We start from the raw sequence: 15937 nt of genomic DNA, 5'->3' as shown, positions 1-15937 counted from the left end.
GCTGTCACTCACCGCAGAATTACTAGGTGTTTCCATAGGGTAAAATGATTTCCCCTGTGTATATAACCTGCTAAAGCATGGGAGTACTTTCATCACATTTCAGAGATGAATCCTAAAAAAGGGAATGCTAAGGGTTTTGTGAGAAGTCACGTAGTAAGAGAGTATGATGTGTGAGACTGTGCCACCCACCCAGACCCAGCTGCCTTTTAAATTATTCTCTCTCTTCAGACTCTAGTTATTTTGGCTATTAAACATATTCTGCATCCCTGATCTTCAAATATTTCCTAAGATCCCTGATCCAGTTCTGTTTTCTTATCTGTGAAAGAGGAAGACCACTGTAATTGTTGGGTTTGATATATTTCTGTGAGGTAATTGTAAATACAGCTACATAACTACATAGAATACATAGCTAATGACCTCAAAAATTATAACTCTCTTCACGCTCATACTGAATGTAAGAGTTAAGATCCATCAAATGGAATAAAATAGATGCTGCTTTATTTGGAAAGCTTTCTATAGTAAATACAAAATTTTGCAATTCATTGAGCTGCTTAAAATTTCACTGAAATTCTAGGGGCAAAAAGACCTTTAATCAAAAATTTGTGTGTTGAAGTTCACATGCAACTCCATCGGGCAGGTCTGTATTTGTTTATGACTAGAGAATTCACCAGTGTTTTCTTGTGGATAGTAGATGCTAAGAAACGGGTTCTTAACAGTTAACATGGAAAAGTAAGAATTTAGCCACTGCTTTTGTGGGCTGCTTTTAAATACTTACCACGGCTAAATTGTGTTTTCTTTTCTTAAATTTGAAGAACACCAGGAACAATTTAACTTGAGTAGGCTTAAACCACAGCTAGATTGTTGCTGTTGTTTAAGAACTGTATTTAGGTATGGGATAGTTGGAATACTTCTAAAAAGAGTTATGATAATGTGGCAAAGCTAACGTGTCAGCCAATTTACATGGAGCCGAGGTTACATGTAGTATTCCAGGTATTTAAAGCTGTGTTACATTTGTTGGTGAGAGGATGTTTGAAACGTTGTTTGTGTGCTCTATAAGGACTGTGGTTTGAATCTTTGTAGCATGCTGAGAATTAGGTTTTTTGATATTGGACAATTATTTATGTTTCTTAGAAGTACTTTCAAATTGGACTCTTTTATTTTTTTTGTAACAGCAGTGTTGATTTGTTTTAATGTTCTTGATGCATGATGTGTCACAACTGTTGAAAATGCAATTCACGATGAAGTCAAATTTGAAATAGTAGCATAAAAATAGTGAAAAAATAAATACAAAAAAGTTGGTGAGTCTGGAGGTTTGGCATTTGGACCTTTCTGATAGATTTCATTTAGCCTAAATTTGGAAATCTTCAAGTTAAGCATCTTTTAAAAAGAAAACCACTAGGCTTCTTTATAGTAATGGAGACAAATAACCTTGTCCAGGGTGGAGGGATGCAAATCTAACTGATTATATTCTTTTAAATGTGCTTAGGTTTTAAGTAAAAGCTAATTAACAATATTTTTTTTAATATAGACAAATACATAGCACAACCAATGATATCTATATATTTATTGTTGTTTATATTACAGTTAACCTGAATCCTTGCATGTAAATTCTATGTTAATACATGTGAGCTGTAGCTTGCATACAATATCATTCTTTAATTATCTTTTCAAAAGGATCTCTCAGTCTTTCTAATGTGACTGCAGGACAGGAACTTACCAGACGGAAACTGAGAACAATGGCAGTACTTCTGCTCTTTTATTAACCATTCAAAACCTTTGATGACTAGTAAAAATGTTTAGCCTGTATCCAAGCTGTTACAGATCTGGGGATACATGTATAAAATAAGAGTTTGCTGGATCTCTGGAAAGCTTCCCAACGCCCATTTAAGTCAGATAAGCATTTATAAACCTTCACCTCATTCTGGGTTATTCTGTTAAGTTAGATAAAACCTTCTTTAAAGCAACTGGCCAAACTCCCAAGAATGAATTCTTTATGCCATGTAGAACCTGAATATTTCTCTGCTAACTTTGCCTCATCAGTAAAACACAAAAGATGGGAGAAATTTCGCCTTTGGAGAGCCTCCTAGGTCATTATATCTACGCAACTTTCATTTGGGTATGGTAGGTTACAAATCTTGGCCACAGGGCTTTAGAAACAGCTGTTGAGTGTGTCTGATATCACTCAGCATTTCTGGTTTGTGGCTTTTTTAGCCCAGCTACCACTCATTCCTTGTCCCTGTTCAGGGCCAAACTGCTTCCTTTGGTTTTTGAAGCTAGTTTCAGGCTTGACACTACAAAGTCTGTGGACTGTAGGTATAAGCTGCAAAAACTTACCTTGTAAATATGCTGTTAAGGGGCATTTGCAAGCTTCTAGACCATTTCAGTTGTTATATTTGGAGCTGGGGCATCAATAATACATAGTGTCATTAAAAGACAGGGTGCTTTAATGTCGTTGCACTGAGTTATTTTGGGTGATTCAAGTGACCCCATTTGAAATAGAACAGATCAAGCTATGTACCTGTGTGTTCAATTGCAGAAAGTTGGCACCATGTGCCTGGAAGGAAAACTAGTATGTTTCTTAGAGACCTTTGAGTTTTATTGTTCCTGCTCTTAAATGCAAACATATGCATTTAATATCCTGAAAAAGCTCAACTGGAGCTGTAACATATGGACTGTCTTTTAATTCCTGCCCCCTGGAAAGCCAAAACTAAACAAAAATACCACTCCTCCTTTTCTCTGATTTATTTGTGTTCTTTTTTTTTTTGAGATGATCTTGTTTGAAAACAGAAGGTTGGCACCTGAGAAAGGAAGCATAGGAAAGCAGTGGGATGCCTGACAGGAGGGGTCCTGCTTTCTCCCAGAACGGTCACTGCAGTGCACTGCTCTGCACAGTGCCTGCGCGTACTGTGATATTACCCCTGCATGGGCTTTTGAGCAACCCTGGAAATAGGTGTTAACTCTGCTTTATTGGAGTTGCCTGCTTTCCGGTTTTACAAAAAGCTTTCCCTAAATAAATGGCTTCTCGTGTGCATCTCTAGCTATGCAGGGAAGTGTGACGTACAAAACCGACTGCTTTGGTGTATTTGGCTGACCATTTTTTAGTGTTATAACCACTGAAGGTGGCAGCGAAGGCATGTTGTATATAAAAGACATTTCAGAGAGAGCCCTGGCATTATTTTGTTCTGACTTCAGGAACAGATTTGCCCTTGATGTGTGTATCTTTTGCTTGCAGGTGTTTTTTTTTCATTTGTTTGGTTGGCTTTTTTTACTGGTATACTCTTGGGGACTGTCTACTGTGTATTGTAGAGAAAGCTGGTTCACTGTTTTCTCCACGTGGATAATTTTTTCGTCATTCGAGAGGTTGTACCTTGCTTTTTGTAGTAGGATTGTTTCATAGTTCAGGATTGTGCAGTCCTGCTCAGCTGCCCAGTCAGTTCTGTTCATTTGTAGGAGATGCCAGTGGAGGCATGAGTGCTCTTTCAGTAGTAAAAGGGCAGATGAAATCATACTAAACAGAAGTGAATCGGGGGACTGAGTAAGCTTTAGAACTGGACTGCTTTGCTGTTCTTTGAGATTGCCAACTATTGGTGAGCACCATGGTATAATGAGTAATCAGTTTGGGGAAACTACCTCTGTGCTGCCTGCATGGAAGCCAATACTGGGAACATTCAACCCCCGAAATGGAAGTCTTCTGATCCTTTACAATGAGGTTCTGATGTAGCCACAAGACAAATATGATCAGAAAACATGTAAACAAAGGGAATTAAGGGAGAACCACAAATATAAGTCTTTAAAAGATTCTGACATTCAAACATTGAAAAATGAATTCTTTAACATAAAAATCCTGAGGTCAGAGATGAATAATAATATTATTTTTTTTCTGACATGTCAGCAAACTGGAAAGCATTGTTTGGATTAAACTCAAAGGAAAACTTTGGCACAAAGCCCTGACATTCTACTGTTTCTGTAATAAGAAATTAGGAAAATCTTCAACTGATGTGCACTGTTGTAGTTTTCTGAACTAAATGAAGTTATGGAAGTTTTCAGCTGCTTAAGATTTGACCATTGCGATAGATGAAAACAAACAAACAAAAAGTAGTAGTATATTTTGTGAGTAATAGACAAAGAAATAAAGATTTTCCTGGAAAGCTTTACCACTACTGATAGCAGAATTCGTTACCAGATTCCTAGGATACCTTGAGGATTTTTTTTCCTGTTTTGTTATGGGAGAAGTAAAATGAGTTATTAAATAGTAGAGTCACTAGTTTATGTCAAAGATCTCAGTCCTTTAACAAAAACTGAAGGAAAAGCTAAAGCTGTTTAATAGTTTTGTTGGGTTTGCACTTTCTTTTTAAAGTAGTTTCTTGGCCTAACAGTCATGTCCCAGGTAGGGGCAGAGCTGAGGACATGATGCCTAGTTTCTTCAGAGCCCCATTCATTGGGTCACGTCCCACAGCTGAGTCTTCCCCAAGAACAGAAGTCTCCTAGTACAGTGCTGCAGTTCATTCTGCCCAGAGTAATTATGACACCTTTCAGGAAGATGGAAAAATGAACCCTCTTACAGACTACTTTACAATTTGGTCTTCTATGATTCTAATGAGATCAAGATCCAGGTTTGATACGCATTAAACTAATGTTCCGCTTGGTAGATACATACATAAATGGTGTAAAGGTATTCCCTGGAAATAAGGATCTTTACCATGTTGATGCAATTGTAAACTGTGAAAATGAGATTAAGATTTGGTATAGATAGGGTTGGTACAGTTTTGCCAGTGACTCTGGGATAGAAATACAGGTCTAGGAACGTGATGCTGATGGATAGCACTGGATCTGCCCATGTAGATTAGATGTCTTGCAGGCTTGTGTCTGAGATACTGGATGTTTAGCAGCCATTTGTAACTACTATGCTGATTGCAGATGTTTTGGGCATGTACATAAAAATCCTTAAATTTTGCTCTACTGTAATTCTGGAGAGGAGAGAAAGCGCCTGGGGAAGCATTATGAGTACCTGTTGGTTCTGAGCAGTAGCATTTTTTACAAGTATTAACAGTGTCAGAGTCATGTCTGTTTATTGCCTTCAGTTGTAAGGGATTTTTAGAAAGTATTACTCATTGGGTTTTCCCTGCTTGGAATGGATTTATTTTGAAATATGTATTGTGACATTAGTTTTTGATGTTTTACCAACACTGGGCAATGAAAACAGACTGTATTTCAGTTTCACTTCTGATTCAGCCAAGCTTCCAGCCAGTTCCTCTTGCTTCTGACTCTGTACAACCTATAAGATACGCTTGGTAATATATACAGAAATAAACTGAAATCACTTTCAGTGGTGTTCAGATTGCCTACCTAATTTCTACTAAATGTGGGTCTTGTGCTTTGAAGCCATGATATTTTATGTGCTGTCATCCAGCTGTGTCTTTCAAAAAGACTAATTTCAAAGTGAACATGATGGAGTGAGTGATTGTCCCTTCAAGAGGAACTTCTTAAAAATAGTTTTCCCTCCTCTGAGTAGGTAAGAGAAGATTTTTATGACAGATAGAGTTGTTTGTATCTACCATTTCTCATTTGCAGCCAGACTCATGCCAAAGGTTTCTGTTCGGGAGAACTGGAGGCACAGCGTTAATTTCCTGTCCTACCATTTGTGCACCATGGTGCTCTCCCAACGCAGAGAAGGAAATGAGAGACCCAGGGTCACTGCAGGGTCCGGTCTCTCCAGGAACACGTTTTAGATGGATTAAACTTGGCAAAGGCTGGAGGGAGACTAGATGGCTGAAGAGTTAAACAGGAACAATTTTGTAGGATTAGGGCCCTAGTCATATGATTCTTCTGAGGCACATGGAAATGCATAAACCCCTTATTTTGTTGAGGATAGAATGTGTGGGAAATGGGATATTCTTCTTCATTTGGAATCACTTTGGAAGGGGTGAAGGAATTACAGCAAAATCTGACCTGGGTTGGCAGATGTTGCAACTGATGTTGCTGTGCAGGTGGAGGCAGTGGTACATTTGTGGCTTACTGTGCTGGCTCTATTTTTAGTTTCTAACTGCTTGCAAGTTCCGTTTACAAATGTCAGTAAAATGCATTAGGATTATCTGCTTTATTGTAGAGGTAATAAAATGCTGTCCAATTTAGCCAATAAAATAGCTAAAAGCAGGCTTCCACTGTCATGGCAGTGTAGCTGCTAAGTGTATACAGTGGCTCCACAGGATTTTTAAGCTGCCTGCTCTTTTCTTTCCTCGTGGTTTGTTTCCCACCATTGTACTGATTCTATATGGAGATTAGGAATCTGTTGTTGGGGGTTTTGCTTGGGGTTTTTTTGGTTTTGCATTGGTTTTTTTTTTTTTGTGTGTGTGGTTGGGTTTCTTTTGTTTGGTGGTTTAGGTTTTTTTTGTTGTTTGTTGGTGGGTTTTTTTGTTTTTTTATGTCAGAGGCTTATCTGGGAATAACTGGAAATACATAATGAGAAGAAGGAAGTTGAGGGTTCAGCAAAAGCTCTGTGATCCATTCCTGGATGCCATATATTACTCCTGGAGCATGGCAGTGATACTGGAGGCATAAGGACCACTAATTATTCCTTTGCCCAGGGATCTCAAGTGCTTAGATGCTAAGAAGTACTTCCTAAAAGTCCTTTCAGCTTCATTGTCTAGAATGGGATCCAGTCATTGTCTTTAGAGGATGTGGTCAGTCGGTGGCAACCTGTATTGGCTGATAACCCTGTAAGTTAATATTACAGTTGCTTTTTCTGCCATAGAGCCTAGACTGGTGGGCAAACATCCCATTAGAACTGGAGTGACTTACTGGTGAGTTTTATGACTGTATTTGCCAGCTAGAAGTTCTAATGTGCTTAAGTTGGGGCTGAAGGTGCTTTGATGTTGAGTCTTTCAGAGAGACAAATGGGTTGTTTTTCCCATTAGAAAACCAGTATGTAAATAAATAACACAAAAAGTTACCTTTCCAGTGCTTAAATGGTCAATACTACTTTTGTTATGGCTTTTTACCACTACAAGTTAGTATTGCAGAGTACCAGTCCTTGGAAACTCTTTCCTCCAGTCATATTAGCTAGCTAGCAAAAAGACTTAAGCAGGCTTGTGACCCTGTTAGGTAATACTTGTTCTTCATTACTATTTTAAATAGCTCAGGCCAACCAGATTGTATGTTAGTGTTGTGGATATTTATTGTGGTACAATATACGAAAATAAAGACAGTTCTCATGCTAAAGACCTTGTGCTTTAAATACATTCAGTATGTCTCCTAAAGCATTCTTCAGGTGTGGCTGTGTGCATTTCATTGCCTGTAGAAATTATATATTCATTTTTAAGGGAACCATAGGATTAAAATTAGTTTTGAGTCTGGATTAGAGTGGGGAAAAAAGCTGGCAATTAGTAAAAACTGAGGAGCCAATTCCACTACATAGGAAGGCTAGAAGTAAAGGAGGCGTAGAAGTGTGGCTTTGAACTGCATCATATGAAAGCAGTAATGACAGGAGTATCACAAGCTTGTGTGTACCTGTGAATGCCCCCTTTTTCTTTTTTTTTTTTTTAATGCAATTTCTGCATCAAACTATATGTCTCTAAGAAAGCATATGAAAATTTGATAGGCAATATATTATTATGCAGTGAAGTGTTCAAATTTGCAGCTGGATCACTGCAAGCTAGTGTCAGCTTGTCAAGTGTAGCTCTTGGCTGATAAGTCTGACCAAGAAACATAACCTCTTTTTTCACCTAGGAGATGAAGTGTGGGAAATCATGTTTTAACAATGACAGGGAGATGTAAATCCATACTGTTTCAATACTCTCCAGCTTGGAGAAAATGGGAATCTGGAAATGAACCTGATGACTTTTCTTTGTGTTTTGTCCAACTGTAATGATAAAGTCCAAGTATTTGTGATATTGGGCATGCTCATGGCCACAGCTAGGGCTTAGATCAGTAAGAAAATGGTTATTATTTCCAAGATTTTTAATTTCTGTTTATCCAGAGAAGTGCCACAGAACTGCAGCTTGCTATAACTGAAAAGAACAGTCAAACCATAGTGACTCTGTTCTGCCAAGCTGTTCTAATGAATACTGGAATACTGAAAATTAGATATTGTGTTTGTCAGCCGAAGACTGGCAAAGTTGTTGATGAGCGTGATTGTCTTTTTTTTTTTTTTTAGTTGAAGTATTTTTCTTTTTACAAAAACGTATTTTTCTCAGTAAGCTAGCTGATATCTGTTCATAAAAAGAATAGTAAAAATTAATCCTTTTAGGCTTTGTTCCAAGCCCTCTTAATATTTGAACTAGACTGATAGGAGGTTTATTCAGGGAGCATAGGTTCGGTTACTCCTTTTCTCACTCAAGTCTGCAGAACACAGCAAGAAGACTAGAGCTGCTCAATGCTTGAGCTTGACAGAGCCATAGTGTTGCCGTTAGCCTGTGAGAGGTGCAGTTTGATGATGCCCCATGGAGAGGTGATGGCCTCTTCTGTTGCTGCCTGCTTCTTCCCTGGTATTCCTCTGGGCTACTGACAGGAATTTTTCATTGCACAGTAACAGATTTGGGAACTGTGAGATGATGGAATTAGGATGCATGGAGTAAAATGATAAAAATGATACATTTTTTTAGTTGTTAGCTCATTTTTAGAGTCTGGTTTATTTTTTAGAGGCAGCATGCAGTCAAAATCAGAGCTGGTCAAGATTTTTCCTGCTAATGCTTTTTTTCCATTGGAAATCACTGATCTGATGGAATTTGATGGGGCTGTGTGATTTACCCTTAGGCTTTTTGTCAAAAAGAGGGCAGTCAAGAAGTCTGGATGGGCCTGCATAGTTTTATGTCTGTCAGTTCAGGTGGCCTTTTGTGCCCAGCTGGAGCAAAGGAGCACTTTGAGACAGGTAAAGTTTTCTAAGAGTTCGAAATTGTGGTTGCTACATGGTTTTACTCAAAACAGCATCTGAAATGCAGCATGTTTCATAAACAGACTGCTTCTGAATGCTATGCTAAGGTCTGCCCCATTAGGTTTTGGAAGAGAGAAGAGCACCTCTCAAGTGACCTAATAGTTTCTTGCAGCACAAGGCCTTTCTTCTAGACCTTTTTAAAAAGTCTTGGTCAGGTTGTTCTAGTGGGAACTGGGTGAAACTAAGCCCACATGTCGAAACTAGTTTTGTAGTGCTCAGACAAGAGAAGAAGTAAGGATACAAACCAAAAAATTTAAAGTGATTCTAAATAATATTTTCTTTCCTTTAGCTGTCTCCGTAATGAGATACAGTGCATCATCATTTGGATTTGCTGTAAGTAGAGATACAATTTAAATATTCTCTACCGTTGTGTTTCCATGGGCTTTTTCATGAAATACTGTATTTGTTCTTATTGTGAGTTCATGGCAAGATGTGTGAAGTCAATGATGAATTAGAAAAAATAGTGTTGAAGTGATACCTTGGAAAGGATAGTAAAGATACTTTCATTATACTTTTCCAGTTTCCAGCTACTCAGCCTTATATTTGACTTAATATCAATGCTTATCTGTCATCATTGATAGATATTATCTATCAGATAAAACTTTATCATACAAAATGTCTCAGCTTAATCAGTTCTGTTGTTGAACTTGAGCCAAATTCTGAAGTTCCTTTCTGAACTTGGTGGGACCCTTTCCCTACTGAAGTCTATGGTAAAACTCCTATGACTTTGGGATGATAGCTTTCCTCTCTAGTAATTGCCATGACTTTCCTGATCAGAAATTTTGCAGAGCAAAAAAATTCCTAACAACAAGCAAAATGACTACTTTCAAATAATTTGTCTTTTGCTCTCAGATTAGAAGTTCAAATTGACTCTGTAGAAAGTCTGATTTAAGGGTGAAAATTCTTATGGTAGGACAAGCCTGGTTTTTGGTGTTACTTACTATCATGTCTTCCTTAACTGGAAATACAAACATGGTGATTTTGCTGATGATAAAGAATAATATGGAATCTGGATATAATGGTGTTTTGGAAAAAGTTGATATTTTCTTGGTTTGAAACAAAACCTTCTGTTGCAGAAAGTTAGTGACTTTGCAGGAAAAAGGAATGTTTGACAGGCATTTTCAAAGGTTGGTTTTTTTTTTTTTGAGTCTTTCCATAAGAATCATATTAGTGTTTTAACTCTTATGGTGCCACAGTGGCAAATTGTGGTGGTTTCTTTTTTTTTTTTTTTTTCTTCTCCACAGGTGATGGATTACAAAGAAAAAGTTTTTAATACCTTGATTGACTTCCTGTGCTCTGAAGTGTATCATTGTGCAATAATACATGGCAAAAATGTGAAGATCAATTTAATAAATGTAAATCCTGCTTTCATTAAAATGATTTATTTGAAGCTGCTTTGTGCCTGTGCAGCAGCATAGTAAATGCATTACTGTTAGTACAGGGCACATTTAATGGCGCACAAAACAATTGACTCTGTATATCTTTCAGTTTGATGCTACCCTGGATGTTTTGTCATCAGCGATAGTTTTGTGGCGTTACAGCAACGCAGCTGCTGTGCATTCTGCACACAGGGAGTACATGTAAGTACACTTAATTACTTTTGGCATTGGTAGAGGCCTGCAGAGCTTTTGCTGTCAAGCTGTGATGCTACAGATTCCAGGGCTTTGACAAGAAACATTTTGTCATGTCAGCAAGTATTCTTTCCTTCTGCCAACTTATTGTTTGGTCCCAAACATGCAGCCTTTCCTTAGGCAAACCTCCCTGTGATTATGATTTTCAGCTTCTTTTTAACCAGGATAGTAATTAGTAGGGCTTGGCGATTTTTTTTTTTTTCCTTGCAGCATCTGTATCAAATGAACTGTATCTGCAATCTGTAATGGATTTGTATCTCTTTTATTTTGCATTTTACTCCATTATTCTTACTAGAGTATGCTTTTTAAATTGATGCTTGTATTATATTGGTGCTTCCCTTAACAAGATTGGAGTATGAACCCCTTCTCTTTGAATCTAAATCACTTCAATTGCTAGTGATATTATTGGAAGTTGAGATTACAGAACATCTGATAAGATTGAGCCTGTATTAGTGATATGATAGGAGGGTGACACAGTTTATTATAACTGCTGTACAAAGAGAGAGGTAGACACACCGTTTAATTACAGAACTACAGCTGCTTTGGTAAGTAAGAATGTCTCAATACTTGCATGTTTTCTGTATGGAAAAAGGTATATGGTTGCAAAGTAAGCATATTTAATGCTTGCTATATAGATCTTACGGAATAACAAGAAGGGAAGCCTGATGATATTTAGCCCTTACATAACTGGTAGGATCAAGGAATAATAAAAAAAAAAAACAACCAAAAAGCCACACAGAAGGGATTATAACTTGTCTTCATAGTCCTTTCCTCAAAACTAAGCAAACAGTAAGCAGTATTTTTACATGCAGTAACTCGGGCTCATGCAACAGTTTGTCAGCGCTGTGAGTTCCTTTCTGGCAGGACTCCATGCATAGCAGTTTGGAATAAAGGGCCATAGAAGATTGTTGTGGCATTGATTCATAAAAATAAATCCAGAAATGTGTGATTAAAATTAGTCTTCCTGCACAAATTTGGAGATCTTAACAGGCATTTCCTGAGTATGTTGCTTTTGTGGGTGTCCACAGAGATTCCTGTCAACATTCAATTAACATATTTCTGAAACCTCCTTCTGTTGAGCTTTTTCAAGTGAACATTGTAAAGTACTTTATAGAGAAAATAAATCCCAGTACAAAAGAATAATCAACATATCCCCATGGCTGAGCCAGTAAAGTGAACAACCAAAGTAGAAAACATATTTTCCTGCTTTTTATGCTCATTTTTGTTTTCAGATAACCCCTCTGCTTTATATAAGGCTAAATTAAGTCAATGAATTACTTGCTGTGCCCTCTATTTGAAGACAGCTAAGGTTACATGATGAGATCAGTACTGAGTGAAAGAATGTTACCATATGCTGGGAATATGAATCACTGGATAGGCAGTCTGGTTATCCCTCCATTTCTAGAATTCATAGGAGAATCATTATAGTACTGACAAATGAAGAGATGGTTGTGTCTCTTAAGGCAGCTCTTCCTGTGTCAGATTTTTGAAGGAGGCGTATTTCTAATTTCTTGTTGTGTTTAGTCAGTCTCTTGCTTAAAAAAACTGCATGTAATTCTTTTTCCTCTACACTCAGAAAATGTTTCGTGACTCCTCCTGGCTCCTTGCTTACCTGGTAAATAATCTTTGTATCATATGTGCCTATAACTGTACCTGGTCTTTCACAGTCCGTGGTGATTGCCTCAGTGGGGAAGTCTGCTTTCAGACTGCTGGGCAGCTTGGTGCAAATTCATGTAGACGCTTGGGTTGTGCTGTGCGTTACGCCTGTTTCTGTGTGCCTAGCCATATCCTGCCTTACTACAGGAGCCTGTGCAAAATTGGGTTTCTGCAAAAGCATTACTATTGTTTACCAGAGTAAGCTGTGCCAGGGTGACTTCAGCTTCATCCTTTATTTATAGGTCTGTCTTTTATTGATTTCAGTATTATGTTTGTCTGTGTATCCTAACATATCAGAAAATAACATGAGCTCCTTGACAAAAGCTCGAGTGGAATTGCTAATTATGTTTTGCAAATTTATAAAACTTCCTGCTTCATAAACCTGACAGTAAGAGATTGCTCCAAAATCTGTTGAAAGCAGTGGAAAACATCTCTCAGAAGGGCAACGTCAGATCTAATCCTAACTGTTGGACATCGTTGAGAGGGAACATAAAGATAGAATGAAAAACAAAACTGCAGAAAAAGACACAGAGAATACAGCCTGGCTCATGATGTGCTATGAATTAAATACTTAAAATAAACTGCTAAGATGTAAAAGAACTGCATAATCTTACTTAAGAGGTAGCCATATGGAAGTTAGAGATGCAACATTTCATGGCCTGAAACTCAGAAGGAACAGTACAAGACTGCTTTTTGTGCCAAGTTCTGCTAAGCTGAACCAATGCATTTCCATTTAACTTCAGGGGAATTGTAGTGCTAAAACTATAATGAAAATGTGTCCCACTGAGTTTAACTCAGTTAATGGGTTTAATTTTTGCTAGATCATTTGATTTCTCTTGCTTTTTTGGGGCAAGATGAGAAGGTACTTTTTCAGTGTACGTGTAGCCAAAGTGACACAGTGTACATCTTTGATGGTAGTTCACATGTAGTAACTGCAAAATGTATTTTAACTTCTGTGATTTGCCCTTCTTGAAAATTCTTTGACACTGATGGCCTCTGAAGCTAAAACTGGCAGGCTTTTCAAGTCTTTTATTGATGAGATTTTTTCCTAAGTCATTGTGAAAATGTGTATCTGGTTATGGTCAAGGTATGTCTTAAATTATGATGAAATTCTGATGAAATTGTTGTGCTTTATTGTTAAATATACCAAGTAGCTTTGAAAATATAATGAAATGAATGTTCACCAAGATCAGGTATGTAGGCCATGTGAGACACTGCTTGATTTTGCCTAGCTGGCACATTAATGAAACAGTATGTAGGAGTGGGATGACTATTTGCTGTGGTTGTTACTGATACTTTTTGGATAGTTTCACACTTAAACATCTTTCTGTTTTGACAGTCAAATAAAAGTGGGTAAAAACAGGCTACTACATTTTCATGAAGAGTGCCTGAAAGAATTGTAGGTCTTGAGGCAATGCAAGAATTGGGAAGGACTACAGAGATCTGGGAGGAGAGAGTTCATGAGTGCTTGGTTTGTTTGGTGTGAACTGCTGGGTTGCAAGTTAACATGCAGAAGTCATAGAGGTGCTGAACAAATCATCCACTGAAGAAATCCGAAGCAATGATCAAGAAATCCAAGAAAGAAATAATCAGAAATAACTTGAGAAATAATTTTAAATTCCAACAAATGACGAAAATATACAACAAAATTAAAATTCTTGCAATTCCTTGTTTTTCTTCATAAGAGGAGAAACTATGAGGAAGAAATATAGTCTGATATAGCTGATAAACCAGAAACTGAAAAAATGTGGTAGACCTGTGCAGTTTGGGTCAGTTACAGCTTATTTATTACTTCCTGGTAAGAGTTTTGTGGGTCGATTAAGAACAGGTTGTCAGGTTAAAGGTCTGAATTCAGTCTTCTGTTTTGCAATTTGAACACTGAACAATCATTGAGCTATTCAAGATGCACAAAGAAATCTGAAAGGTCCCCATTCCTGCTCTCCATAACCAGTGTACAAATATTCTTGAATATTCTGCCCTTCAGTAAATCTTCAGTGACATAATAGTTTATTGGGCTGCTGAAGCAAATCTAAATTCTGTTGAAGGAAGAAATTTATTGAAATTGGTATGGTAACAGGAGTTTTTCATGTGCATAAATAAACCCAGTAAATAGCAGCAGAAGTAATTTCATAATAGAAGAATCTGAAGCATTAGGAACCTGGGAAAACATCTCACGAGAGGTTGAACCAGTAACTGGCTATACAGCCAAAGGGCAGCTTTTTGATCTGTTAAATTCAGGAATGAAAGATTTGGATTGGAGTGCTGAAACTGTGTATGAGGAGAAAATGAGAAATACCACTAAAAAAGGAAAGGCAGAGAAAACAGAGTAACAAACTTCAGGCACACAGCCTTGTGAAAAAGCTATAAAAGATGGAGCTTTTTATGTATAGTTGGTTGGAAAGATCTCAAAACTGTGAACAAAGGAAAAGCCTCTTGTTTGATACCCTCTGCTCAGGAAAACAGGACTTTGCTCTGTTGGCAGCCTGCTCAGGTCAAATGGAGTAAATGGAGTAGTGCTACTTAGGCTATAAACCAGTATTTCTATTTTTACATTACAGAACTGGAGTCTTGCATTTGTGTACAATGCAGTGCAGGACATTGTCTGCTTATGCCCATAGGATCCATTGCTCCTAGGAGTATTTTTTTTTTTTTTTGGCTACTGGGTTTTATTGAGGTTGTATGTTTAGTATTGCAAAAACTAACTCAGTACAGCATATTTAACATCGTGATTCTTGACAGTTGCATCTGGTGTTTATTATATATTATTTTGTTGATGGTACCAAGTTAAATTCTGTGTTTCCCAAGAACCAGTCTGTCAATGTCTTTCTTAACCCAGTGTGAGAGTAAATAGGAACATTCTGGATTATGCCAAAAGCAGAAAGCTCACATTTCTTCATTTATTTCACTGTTTAGTTTTTCGGGTTTTTTTCCTATTCTTTTTTTTTTTTTTCTGGTGGCATATGTCAGACTCCAGCTATTCTTGCCTTTATTACTGTAATAAGAAAGCTAAATTGTATCATGGGCAAATAATTTCCAATGAACTCACGGTGCTCTGTGTTGCCATGACACAATACATGATGAGTGCGTTACGTAGGGATATGTACACACAGAGATATTCTGGCCCTTTCCTAGGACTTCATTCACTAGGCATGAAACTTCTGGCTGTGTGGCAGTATGACATGGGAATTAGGCTATTTTAAAACATTTTATGAAGCATATGAATGGTATCAACAACCTTTTTATAATACCCAATGAGTACAAAATTACCAGTGTATCAATCACTTTCCTCAGCTGCTTGATAGCCGCCTGGGTGCATACTCTTTGTCAGTTACCTTTTCACAGAGTGTACCTCGCGTTCAGTTTTTGATTGTGAGTAGCCTCCTCAGGTAAATGGGGCAGTGCAGCAAGTAGGCATGTTAGTGTTACAAATACTGCCGCGAATCGATGGATGTTTATCAAGCGGAAGGATACAGCTTTGAACAGTTTTTCTTTTATAACCTTACATCATTCTAGGCATGTGACTTTTGGAGAAACCTAGTCTAGTGATTAGAAACCCTTACCAGTTGCTTAGTTACGTTATTTCTGGAATTCAGACTTAAGTAAACAGCAATAATCAAATCATCTGTACAACCCTGTGTACGGTAAGTAGACACCCAATCTGAATTGGATGTAGCTGAAAGAACCGTCCTTTGCTGTGGTGTTCCCTTTGTCAGTGTGGATA

At 37.6% G+C, this 15937-nt stretch overlaps 1 protein-coding gene across 1 annotated transcript in view; it reads left to right on the top strand.

Moving 5' to 3' along the window:
• The window catches only part of TMEM163 (transmembrane protein 163), a 101567-nt gene that overhangs the window by 52061 nt on the left and 33569 nt on the right, over positions 1 to 15937 (top strand). Inside the window, 2 exon segments of the mRNA XM_055811901.1 lie at positions 9219 to 9262; positions 10418 to 10509. Coding sequence (XP_055667876.1) covers positions 9219 to 9262; positions 10418 to 10509 — 136 coding nt within the window.

This window comes from Falco peregrinus, chromosome 8 (genome assembly GCF_023634155.1).
Source record: "Falco peregrinus isolate bFalPer1 chromosome 8, bFalPer1.pri, whole genome shotgun sequence".
NCBI lineage: Eukaryota > Metazoa > Chordata > Aves > Falconiformes > Falconidae > Falco > Falco peregrinus.
Note: the sequence above shows the minus strand (reverse complement) of the source record. Positions and strands in the feature narration are given on the sequence as shown.